The 12,995-nt window shown below is 40.0% G+C and overlaps 1 protein-coding gene across 1 annotated transcript in view; it reads right to left on the minus strand.

Annotated features, from left to right (window-relative positions):
- The window catches only part of grm2a (glutamate receptor, metabotropic 2a), a 171,886-nt gene that overhangs the window by 10,581 nt on the left and 148,310 nt on the right, over nucleotides 1-12,995 (minus strand). The window contains exon 4 of the mRNA XM_034166618.1: nucleotides 8,760-9,823. Within this exon, the coding sequence (XP_034022509.1) occupies nucleotides 8,760-9,823 (1,064 nt within the window). The remainder of the gene's footprint in view (nucleotides 1-8,759; nucleotides 9,824-12,995) is intronic.

Here is a 12,995-nt window from a genome sequence, read left to right on the forward strand (position 1 = left end):
TTGGTCTTACAGAATGAGCTTCTCCTCTGCAGTTGACTTGAAAATACTCAGGCCTTGTCCACATGGAAACTGAACTTTCCCTATACAATCTTTTTGTTTGTTGTTTTCAAAAAGTGTTACGTAAACATGGTACTGTTTCAAAAATATCTGCATCCACACAAAGCCACTGAAAACAGCTGAAAATGCTGTGGTACATATGTCAGGCCTGTATGAGGCGCTGTAACACCTCCACAAAAAATGGAGAAGAAGAGATGTAGCATGCCCATAACCGGTGTAAATTAAATTAAATTAAAGTAAATTTGACCTGTTTAGTGTGCCTTGATTAGAGAGAGTGGCATCAACTCAGAACATGACGCCATTTTGGTTCCAACTGCGCTGAACTACTGAATGAACCTTTAATGTTTTCAACATTTTTAAAAATCATTTAACCACATACAGAAACACATCCAGGTACAGTTGCTGTCAAAATAATAAAAATAGTTAAGCTATCAAATTTACATAAATTAACAATTTATGATTATTTATCTCATTAAGTGAAAGCCTGATTTATGCAGCTGCACAGCTGTAACTCTGTGTCATGCAATGACATGCGTGACAGTTTTAAGGTTCTCTGTCTCTGGATTATGCTTTATTATGGGCTAATTTGACCCTCAACAAGCTTTTCTTTGTACAATCATCACCTCCAAATCAAAGGTAAGTTGCACATTTTCCTCTTTTACCATCTTTGTGCTGTAAATGTGCAGACTTTTCTGATCCATTTATAAACAGCGCGGGCACTATAAAAACTGTTATAATATGATGGCAGACAAAGGATTGAAAGTAGAAAATGTGTGTTTGATTTAACAGGTGCACATCAGGCTTCAGGTTCCAGTCTGAACACGGTTTGAAAAAAAAAAAAAAAACGGTTGGACTTTTAATCACAGAAATGACTCCAGTCTCACTTTCCTCAAACTGCCAAGTGTCAGAGCACTGAACTTTAATTTGTACCTCTGCACGTCCAGACTGCTCGGGGTTTTTAATGGAAATACATTGCGATCGGACGGGACATTTTATCCGATGTGAGTGAAATGTATATAACGGATTAGTTACAGTCAGGAGGCGCAGAATATCTATGGGGAATCCTGAATCGGGACCTGCGTCTCATTTAATTTTAAATTTCCTCTGAAATTTTTTCTGCCAAATGTATTTGATCCATTATCAAAATGTAAAGGGCGTGCAGTGAAAGCAGCAAACTTTGCTGCTTTCACTGTGCAGTCTGCAGCCTGCCGCAGCCTGACATGAGCACGGTGTGAAAAAAATAAACAGTCGGGCTTTTAATCACGGAAATGACTCTGGTCCCACATGCGAGGGGTTTAATGGAAATACATTGCGATCGGACAAGACATTTTATCTGATGTGAGTGAAAAATCCATTTCACAAAATTATATACGATGTTTATTACATGGAAAACAATACAAAAACTTTGGGACTTTTTTGTCCGGTGACTGCGAATATCTGGTTTATACGATGACGGTTTAGGTGAGTTTTACTGTATATGGGACTGAACAATAAATTTACCTTGCAAAGCTTTGATGATGATGTCGGCTTCCATCCCACACGGCTAACTTTATTTTCCCAAATTTTTCTTCTGTTCGGATCTGAAGGGAATCTGTACATCTTTAAGCCCTTGCTGTGTCTATTTGTGTCACCAAATGCACAATAACCCATCATTTTCAGCAAATAAATAAATAAAATAGCTGGATTTCCATGCAGGGAGATTAACAGCGAACGGTATTTTGAATCCAAGATAGCACAAGTCACATGACAGATTTTTTTCGACTCGTCATGTCGCCACTCACTCTATCAAGGCACACTAGACCTGTTACATCCTTTCAGCTGGATTCATCATCACAGCCTGACGAAAACTGTTATCCACATCAGACACCCTTGTTTTGGAAGACGATGTCTGTAAATATTTTAATTCCTTATCATGGAAATTTCTTGTGAATAAAACACCTCTGTGTTTGTCTTCTCCAAGTGCATTTCTCAGCCTCAGCCAGAGGTAGCCACCACTTTGTCCCGAAACCAACAAAGTGCAGTAGAGCAGAGAAGGATATTCTTTCACTAAAACAGATCAAATATAGGTTTGCATCTCAGATGTACCTTCTGGTAATTTGTAGCTAAACTTTCAGGTCTTCCTTTTAAGAAAAACCTCCTCTATACCACTTCATCATGAAGCTGTATAACTGGTAATACAAAATGCAAAATTTGCACTGTGGAGAATTTCTCCAGTCACAGCCACATAAGTCTATAGCTTCTTCTGGGTTGTCTTGGTGGCTTTCCTCACTCTTCTCCTTCTTGCACAGTCACTCACTTCCATGCAGATTCACCATAGAGTGCCATACTGTTTGTATTTCTTCATTATTAATGTAAATAAAGTCCAAGACATATTTAGTGGCAGCTTTACCATCAGAGAGCCTCATCCACAACTACCACAAAAGACTCCAAGCTGTTATTGATGTTAAAGGGGGCAATACAGTGTATTAATACAGGAGTATGTAAACTTGTGATTGGGGCCATTTGGGTAGTTTCTGTTGTCATTATGATTTAAAAAGAGTAAACACATTTATTGTTTGACAATAAATGGCTTCACCCAACCACTAACCATGAGTGAAAAAAAAGTTTTTGTGTTATCACTTATATTTTCTGAAAAATGGCCAGAAAGGGTATGTAAACATTTGAACACAACTGTACCTTCCCAGCGATACTGCCCGTGCTTCACTTCTAATGATCTTTTTGTCGATTCATTGGCGACAAGAAAGTGGCAACAACACTTTACCGAGAGTGTTTCTAATTGCCCCATTCAATAACATTAATGAGCCAGTTAGCAAGTGTCATGGTGGCCAGCAGGTGGTGCTGTGCAGTGAGTAAACAAGACCTTCTAGCAACAGACAGTGGTGTCTTTGAGTTTTAGCCTGGAATGCATGCATCATCTGGAGGTGAGTCATTTTATCCTGGCACTGAACCTCGAGTGTTGAAGAAAATTAACCTTTAATAACCTGAATAATGCCAAAGTGCACATAATACCTTCTCACTTCAAAAACACTTCTGAATAAAAGCTGGGGCTGTACTGCATAACCAGGACCTCTTAAACGGCATTTTAATAATTCACAAGATGTTACTTAGGAAGAGCACAGGACAAGGAATCTGCTTTTACAGTATATCTTATCCAGATATCTGCTGTTTGAAGGCAGAGAACAGCATGTTCAGCACGGCTGCAACTGGTCACGATTGCTTTTCCTGTTTTCATCTGTGAAAGAATTACTTTATTGCAGATACACAGCAATACTGCTTCAAATATAAACAAGAGTCACTGTGTTCTAGTAGCTTTATTTCTCCAGAGAGCCTCTCATCTTCTGATTATTGTGCCTCGTGCTATACTGTACTTTTATTGAAAAGCTACAGTGGATGAACCCGCTACAACCCAAGACTTTGGACCATCACAGGGTCAATGATGGAGAACACAGTCTGATTTGTCTAGATTTTACAAGTCATAGCACATTTAAACAGGTGTGTTTTGTTTGAGGATAATTTCTCATTGTAGTCAAGCATTTACAGCTAAATAAATAAATATCTAAAATAAGATGAATAAAAGCTGTGAAACAGACCTAACTTTCAGAATTACGTCCAATCTGGTAGAAGTAAAACCTAAATCCTAATTCAATTACATTTTTTCCTCAAATCTGATTGGTTAGTCATGTGAGATTTCAGACCGTATAATATCGGGTGTAAGGTTGCAAAATATTCAACCGTTTCACATTTCATGTATTACTCCGCACCCTGGCCACGCACGCTGCTACGCAGATGTCAATAATGGCGGTGTCAGCTCAGAGTGAGACAATGCAGAAATGGGTTATTTTAAGCTACCATACAAAAGTATTGATGTGGATTCTGATACAGATTTACAGTTTCACATTTGATAGATTACTCCACGCCCTGACCCCTGTTGGAGTGACGCTGCCTGGATAGTAAGCCTCACCGATCAAATTACCTACAGAAAAATAAACTGTGCAAATGATGGAATTGGATTACAATGGGAATAACCCCCTTGTGCCTGATCATTTGAGGATGTTCATGCTGGATTATGGTCGCAAATATCCGTTTTACTTCAGTTTGCGCATGAACGTCCATAAATCATCAGACACAACAGGGTTATTCCCTAACTGGCAGCTATCAAATGAATTAGTCATACGCAATTTTAGAAAATTCTATCCAATCAAAGTGTTATGAAAAGAGAATAGAACAGAACAATTATGAAAACAATAATCTTAAGTGTAACATTAGAAAATACTAGATACGAACAGTCTCTTCACAAAATTTAATTTAACCAGGTTACTCCCATTGAGATCAAGACCTCTTTTGCAAGGGAGACCTGGAAAATTAAAGTTTCCAATTCACCTAACCTGCATGTTTTTTAAATGTGGGAGGAAGTCGGAGCAAACCCATGCAAAGACAGGGAGAAAATGCAAACTCCACACAGAAAGGCCACAGGTGGGACTCGAACTCATGACCTTCTTGCCGTGAGGCAACAGTGCTAACCACCAATCCACCATGCTGCCTAATGATCTTGTGATGTGTAGTGCTATATATTTTGGAGCTAACTCAGTGCAATCCTCTGCACAATAGTTTGTGGTTGTGGTTATAATAGTAGCAATGACACATAATCCAATTTCATAAAATAGTCAAGCTGTTTTGATTGCTAATAATCAGTAATCTTCAGCGACACTGCAGCTGATGAGTTTGCTGCCGAGATGAGATGACCAATGCCCTCCTGGTGCTGAGAATATCTGCAATATTTCATCCCATAATCAAATGTCCTTTTCATGCCTCAGAAGATTGCATTTAGTTTGTTTTAATATTTAATGAATTAATCTGTATTTCTTATTCAACCGATGATATGCCTCTGCTGTGACGACAGTTTGTGAATGATGTAAAACTGGAAGAACACTGGTAATACATCCCTGCCCATGAAAAACTAGAGATGCTGCACCACCTCGGTCACATCAGTAATTATTCATTGGTCAAACAGGAGTTTTGTGTTGATCTGACAAGCCCACGATGGCTGTCATTTGCTCAGTTTGCCTGGAGGGGCTGCAGTAAAGGTTCCTCTGAGCCTCACTGGAGTCTCAGGACAGAGGACACAGCTGGGACTCAGCATCCGAGTCTTTCACACTCCATTCCACACAGCCACACACATGGACATTCAGTTCCCTTTCAGCCTTCCTGGTCTGCCTCCTCCATGTTTCTGCAGAGGCAGCAGTATCAGGGGGATTTCTCTGACTATTTCTCCATTCTGGCTCTCTTGCTATGCTCTGTTCATATCCCATGAGGGACAAAAGCCCGTGACTCAAGCCGCACTCTTCTCTGAATTCCTTTCTGTTCTATACAGCTTCCTGCTTTTGGGTAGAGTGCAGAATACACGGAAACAATCACCTGTTTCTGATGTTTTCTGTTTCTTCAGGGACAAGCTTGTCTGTAGCTCAAATGAATCATTTTCGGAGGTCTTTAATGTCAGTTGCACACATCAGCAGATAGAATCTTTGCAGACAGTGGAATTTGTTGGACCAAAACTCCTGAAATGTTTTCACACTGAGGGATTAGACTCTAGATTACAATTATCAGTGGAAGTGGAAATTAAAATGTCTTTCTTGATGTTAAATGACTTTGGAGTAGTTCTCCTCACCCTGACTTCATGGCCAGACAGTCAAAGATTATACAGTTGTGGTCAGACGTTTACATACACCCATCATGAGCAGGCATTTCCTGGTAATTTTGGGCTTTCAATGATGTCTTTGAACTTCATACATCATTAATGACTTTAAAAACAAGAATTAAGTGCACAAGTTTGAATTTATTCTAGATCTCCTCTAATCCACACACCGTCAAAATTATATATAGATACATTCACTGAAATCTTTTAATAAGTGGTGCTGAAGATTCTACACAGTCTTTTAACATGACAAGGCCAAGGCCAATTAATTCCTTGTTAGTGACTGTGATTGATTACAACTAGTAGTTTCTTTGGCAACATAAAAGGATGTGTTTGACAGCACTCATTGGACTGACCAATAATCAGAACAATGGGCAAGTCCAAGGAACTCAGTGAAGAGCTCAGAAGGAGAAATGTAGATTTACACAAGTCTGGAAGGTTTTTTGGAGTCATTGCTAAACCTCTGCAGATTCCAAGATCAACAACTGGTTAGGGTGTTCAGGAACAACCCAGTAACCACCAAGGCTCAGACCTGCCATGAACTGGGAATTGCTGGAACACCAGAGTCACTGTCCACAGTGAGTTTTAAATCGCCATGGACTGAGAAGGTTCTGACCAAGAAAGTAGCCCTTTCTCCAAAATTGGCACCTTTACAGCTGCCCATGTGGACAAGGCAAATACCTTCTGGAAAAAGTTTTTTTGGTCAGATGAGGCAAAGATTGAGCTAATTGGCCACAATGACAATAAGTATGTTTGGAAGAGTAAAAGCAAAACCTAAGAACACTGTACCAATTGTCAAGCATGGTTGTGGTAGCATCATGCTCTGGAGCTGTTTTGCTGCCAGTGATACTGGTGCATTGTACAAAATGGATGAAATAATAAAGAATAAAGAAGCGCTGGCTCCAGATTTTTCAACGTCACCTCAAAATAAAAAGCTAGACAGTTGAACCGTGGCCACAAATGGGTGTTCTAACAGGACAATGATCCCAAATACACATTAGACTGATTGTGGGTTGGATAAAGCAGACTAATATTAAGCTTCTGGAATGGCCTTCCCAAAGCCCCCACCTCAACCCTTTTGAAAATCTTTGGACTACGTTTAACAGACGGATCCGTGCCACAAAATCAAACAATTTAAATGAACTCTACCAATTCTGCCAAGGAAATCAATCAATCAATCAATTTTTTATATAGCGCCAAATCACAACAAACAGTTGCCCCAAGGCGCTTTATATTGTAAGGCAAGGCCATACAATAATTATGTAAAACCCCAACGGTCAAAACGACCCCCTGTGAGCAAGCACTTGGCTACAGTGGGAAGGAAAAACTGCCTTTTAACAGGAAGAAACCTCCAGCAGAACCAGGCTCAGGGAGGGGCAGTCTTCTGCTGGGACTGGTTGGGGCTGAGGGAGAGAACCAGGAAAAAGACATGCTGTGGAGGGGAGCAGAGATCGATCACTAATGATTAAATCCAGAGTGGTGCATACAGAGCAAAAAGAGAAAGAAACAGTGCATCATGGGAACCCCCCAGCAGTCTACGTCTATAGCAGCATAACTAAGGGATGGTTCAGGGTCACCTGATCCAGCCCTAACTATAAGCTTTAGCAAAAAGGAAAGTTTTAAAAGACATGGGTCTTTTAAAAGAAATGTCTCTTAGCAGCTTGCTAAGGGACATTTAACGAAATTAGTGGGGGTGCATGTATATATTTGAGCCTGTATGTGTGATTTTGACTCTGTGTAGTTTAGAGGAGATCAAAAAATAAATTCAGACTTGTGCACCCAGTTCTTGGTTGTTATTTTTTAAAGTCATTAATGATGTATGCTGTTAATGATGTATATGTATGCTGATTCCACCTTGCCAACAGAACAGTTCAAAGACATCATTAAAAGCTCAAAATTACCATGACATTCATAACATGATGAGTGGCTATAAAGGGCTGACCTCAACTGTATGTAAGAATCTGACAATAAATTATGGCTTGCACAATATGTTATGAGTCTACTCTGCTCAGAAAAAGAACCTAATATCACATAAGCCATAAATATTATACTTATTACATTGAAAAGATGAAGTGGCTACAGCATACGAGGTCTGTCAATAAAGTAACGGTCCTTTTTATTTTTTTCAAAAACTATATGGATTTCATTCATATGTTTTTACGTCAGACATGCTTGAACCCTCCTGCGCATGCATGAGTTTTTCCACGCCTGTCGGTGACGTCATTCGCCTGTGAGCACGCCTTTGGAAGGAGTGGTCCCGCCCCCTCGTCGGATTTTCATTGTCTAGAAATGGCGGAATGAAAAGGACTTTTTTTCCATCAGAATTTTTTCAGAAGCTGTTAGAGACTGGCACCTGGAAACCATTCAAAAAATTTATCTGGCTTTCGGTGAAAATTTTACGGGCTTCACAGAGAATAAGGTCTGTTAGTACAGCTTTAAGGACCCCTTTAAGGACGCTCGGCGCGCTGCGCTCCGAGCTGCGACAACGCGGCACAAGCCACCGGACCATTTCTAAACAGATGGCTCTGTGGATACGAGACCGTCGTGTGCTCTTTCTCTGGTTATCACAAGAGGTGGACATCAGCCATTTTCCGGCAGATTTCACTTTTAACAAGAGATTTTGTCATGGAAAGCCGTGCGGAGGCTTCGCACGTCACGACCAAGTCGCTTTGGAAGCGAGACAAAGGAACACCTCCGGCATGTCAGAGGACAAGTTTGGACATGTCTATCTCGGCTTTCAATGCTTACCAGTCCAGTAAGTATCAGTGAAATTGTGGAGAGCTGGATATGTCCAAACTTGTCCTCTGACGTGCCGAAACAGAGGTGTTCCTTTGTCTCACTTCCAAAGCGAATCAGTCATGACGCGTGAGGGTTCAAGCATGTCTGACGTAAAAACGTATGAATGAAATCCATGTAGTTTTTGAAAAAAATAAAAAGGACCGTTACTTTATTGACAGACCTCGTATTGTTATCTTGAAAAGACTATGTGCACAGATTCAGAGTAACTCACCCTGTAATCACTGGCGGTTACATAGAAAATGGGCTGGAATGCCAGCCAGATGATACAGGTTGTGTACATGGTGAACCCAATGAACTTTGCCTCGTTGAAGTTCTCAGGGCACTTGCGGGTCTTGAATGCGTAGACCGTGCAGAGGATGATGAGGATGCAGTTGTACGTGAGAGACATGAGCATGCTGGAGTCCTTGCTGTTACACTTCAGAGTGACCACATCTCTCCTCTCTGGGCTGACTTCTTTTCTCACTCCTGGAGCTTCAACCAACATCCAGACCACCACCACTACCAGCTGGCATGAGATCAGTGCGCCGCTGATGGCAACCTGGGAGGCTGGGCTGATGAATCGAGGCCGCTGTGCTCCATCTTTTACTCCGCTAAAGATCCGAGCGATGCGATTGGTCTTGGTTAGGAGAGCGGAGTAGCACACGGCGAAGGAGGTGCCTAAGCCTAGCCTGCGTAGGGTACAAACCGCCATAGATGGCTTGGCGATGTAGATGAAGGTCATGCTGTAACACATCAGCACTCCTAGAAGAAGAATGTAGGAGAGCTCACGCCCACTAGCCTTCACCACGGGTGTCTCATTGTGTTTAAGGAAGAGGCCAATTACAAAGAGGGTACACATCATCCCAAGGCAAGAAATGGTGACAGGGCCAATAGCCCAGGCATCCTCCCAGTGGATGTATTCCTCAGGAAGGTCGTAGCAGCCTGTCAGGTTAGCCAGGGGCCACTGGCCAAAGCTGCAGTCAGCACAAGTGAACTCATCATGTAAGTACTGGTAGGACTGACAGGGGATACAGATCCAACAGCACACATCTCCAGGCTGCATGCTCTTCACCTCATTCTTCCTACAGGGGTCACTACACTGGGAGGTGGGCGCAGCTTGTCCAGGCCAGGGGATCAGACTTGTGTTCAGCATCAGGCTCTGAGCCCAGTAGCCAACCTTCCTGTAGACATAATGTCCACCTTCTTTGTGGTAGTGAAAAATATTATAACGACCAAAGCTGTCTCCAAAGGCATCAAAGCGGACTACATTCTCTGTGTCTGGTGGACGAAAGGGTGCTGAAGGCAAGAAGAAAATTAAAAAGCCATTAGCAACGATCAAGTATAAAAGGGTATAGTGAAATCAACCTGTAAAAAAAAAAAATGGTATCAATATCAGCATTTGTACATTGGAGTCATTTCAGTACCATTAATGTGGACTTGGATTTATGGGATAAAATTTTTACAAAACATAATTAACTTGTTGCACAGTTTATCTCTTTGGTTATTTACATATTAGTCTCACAGTACAGACCAATGAGTGACCACCTCATGACATTAGATGATAATTACGTGATACTGTAGATGCCTGACTCCAATAGTTTGAATCTGTGTGCACGATAGAAAGTTATTCCCTACATGAATTTCACAAAGATAGTACACTATAAAATTGTTGATGTTTGCCAAATGCAATCATGGTGACACTCAGCCGACATGATCAAAATTTTATCAAACATCTCTATCATTATTGTTATTATGGCTTGGTGGTGGGTAATTTCCATATAATGCAGTGCCCATATAGAAATCTATCATTCACTGTCCTGTATGTTCATTCTTGTGGCAGCATGGTCACATGAAACAATGTTACTGCTCTCTATTTAAAAAAAAAAAAAGAAAATGAAAAATCAATCTTCATTTTTCTTATTCCTTATCCATCAAGGTCAAGATCACACTTGTGTTTTGACCTTTTTTCTGGCTTAGAGGTCACAGTAAACATTGATACTAACTCTCCATCATATCAGTTGCACTTAATCATAAGATTCTGTTTACAATGAAGGTCATACTCCTGTTCAGAAATTTATCTATAAAAGGTCAAAGCAAACAGTAAAACTGCTGTCTATTTAAAAAAAAAATTAAGCCATCATCATTCACACTTAAGCATCTTCTTAAGTAAATTAGAATTCTGTTGAAGCTCAAGGTCCTACTCCTGTTTTTGATGCACTTTTTCTGCTTCAGTGCTCACAGCAAATACTGCCCTCTATTTAAAAGAAAGAAAGAAAGAAAGAAAGAAAGAACAAGCTATATTTCTCAATATACTGTAATTCACGCTTAAGCACATTTGGGTAAATCTGAACATGATTAACTTCAAGGTCATACTTCTGTTGTTACTTCTGTTTCTAGCTGAAAGGTAACAGTAAACAAGATATTACTCTCTTTTCAAAAACATTAAGTTATGCTTTTTATTTTAGTCACACTTATGCATCTTAAGATATATTACAACACTATTTGCTGTCAGCTCAATGTCATACTCCTGTTTTTAACCAACTTTTTCTGACTAAATGGTCACTCACTGCAAACAAAAGGTAAAAAGTAAGTCCCTTCGGCTGCTCCCTTGTTTGCACTCGGGGTCGCCACAGCAAATCCGAGGTGGATCTGCATGTTGAATTGGCACAGGTTTTACGCCTGATGCCCTTCCTGATGCAACTCCACATTACATGGAGAAATGTGGCAGGGGTGGGATTTGAACCCGGAATCTTCTGCACTGAAACCAAGCGCATTAACCACTTGGCCACCACCCCTGCTTCACTGTAAACAAAAGGTATGCTTTTTATATTATTCAAGCTTAAGCTCATGGTCGTACCCTTGCATTTGAAATATAACAGCTACGTATGTTTCATAAAATTACAACTATGAACAAACAGGTTCACACAGTTACATACTGCATGACTTCAGAACTTTTTTTTTAACAGTAAATTGCGAAATGGTTGATCGGAGCAGTATCAACTGACTCTTCTCACGGCTTGTACATAGCTACGTAAGAAGATAAAACAGCGTCTATGAATTCTCAAACTGAAAATGTTTCCTGTTTAACAATCAGCAGATTTGCTCAATGTTTTTATTCATCAGTTGTATAAGATGATTTACATATGTTAATATTAACTTTATCTGAGTCAGTACAAAGCAGAGTACTGTGTTGTAACTTGAAGAATAAGGGACATATTGTTTAACTGTGAAGCCTGTACAGTCCAAAGTATATACAGCATCATAATTCATTGTGGTTAAGGAATTTAAAAGCAATTTCTTTAGCTGTTACATTTTAGAGACTTGTGCATGCTTTTGTGCATTTTCTCCATGTGTACCAGCAGGCACTGACTCAATAAGGATAAATTTCATGTCCCTACGTAGTAAGTAAAAAGTAACAACTTGACAAGATCACACTAGTCCTCAATGAAAATGTCAGAATTTACATAAAGAATTAGACAACAAAGCTCATTTACAAGGTCATTTGAATTGTGTACACCTGTCATCTCAAGTGAATAGATGTGTTGATGCCAAAAAACACAACGCGTTTTGTGTTGCAGCTTTGTGTAGAACACCATAAGACAAATAGCCTCCCCCAGGAAGCACAGGAGTGATGCTTATGTGAGCGTCTACTCTGCAGAAGGCCTTTGTTGGTCTTATTCAAGATGCAAGAAAATAGAAACCTTCATTAATAAAGTTTTTATCTTTGCAAAGTAACCCGTTACAGATCTCATTACCAATCATACGTAGTGTTTAAACACTAAGAATTACTCTTCCCCAATATTAACAATTTACAGTAATTCCTAATGTGCTTCTGTAGAACAAATCTAAAGAAATATGGTAGTTTCTCAGGATTAAGTGACATTTGATACATAAGATTTAGACCTACTGATCACGTTTTTTTATGCTCCCCTTACGAAATGAGCCACATTTTTGTGAAATGGTTTTTATTTTACTATTTCTAACCCTATCCCTACCCTTAACCCTAACCATAACCCCCCAGACCCCCCCCCCCCCCATTTCACCCTGAATTTCATGTTCCTTTCGTGATGCCATCACAAAATGGCATGAGATTGGGTTGGCTGTATGAGGCTGTATTCCTGTTTGTGCATAACTTACTGTGTTGAAAGCTGTAGTTTTAATTTCAATGTCAAATTATGTACAGTGAGGAAAATAAGTATTTGAACACCCTGCGATTTTGCAAGTTCTCCCACTTAGAAATCATGGAGGGGTCTGAAATTTTCATCTTAGCTGCATGTCCACTGTGAGAGACATAATCTAAAAAAAAAAAAAAAAAAAAAAATCCGGAAATCACAATGTATGATTTTTTTTCAACACCTGTGAAAATCAATGTTAATTTTTGGTACAGTAGCCTTTGTTTGCAATTACAGAGGTCAAACATTTCCTGTAGAGGTTCATCAGGTTTGCACACACTGCAGCAGGGATTTTG

The sequence above is a fragment of the Thalassophryne amazonica genome, chromosome 3 (assembly GCF_902500255.1).
Source record: "Thalassophryne amazonica chromosome 3, fThaAma1.1, whole genome shotgun sequence".
In the NCBI taxonomy this organism is placed as follows: Eukaryota; Metazoa; Chordata; class Actinopteri; order Batrachoidiformes; family Batrachoididae; genus Thalassophryne; species Thalassophryne amazonica.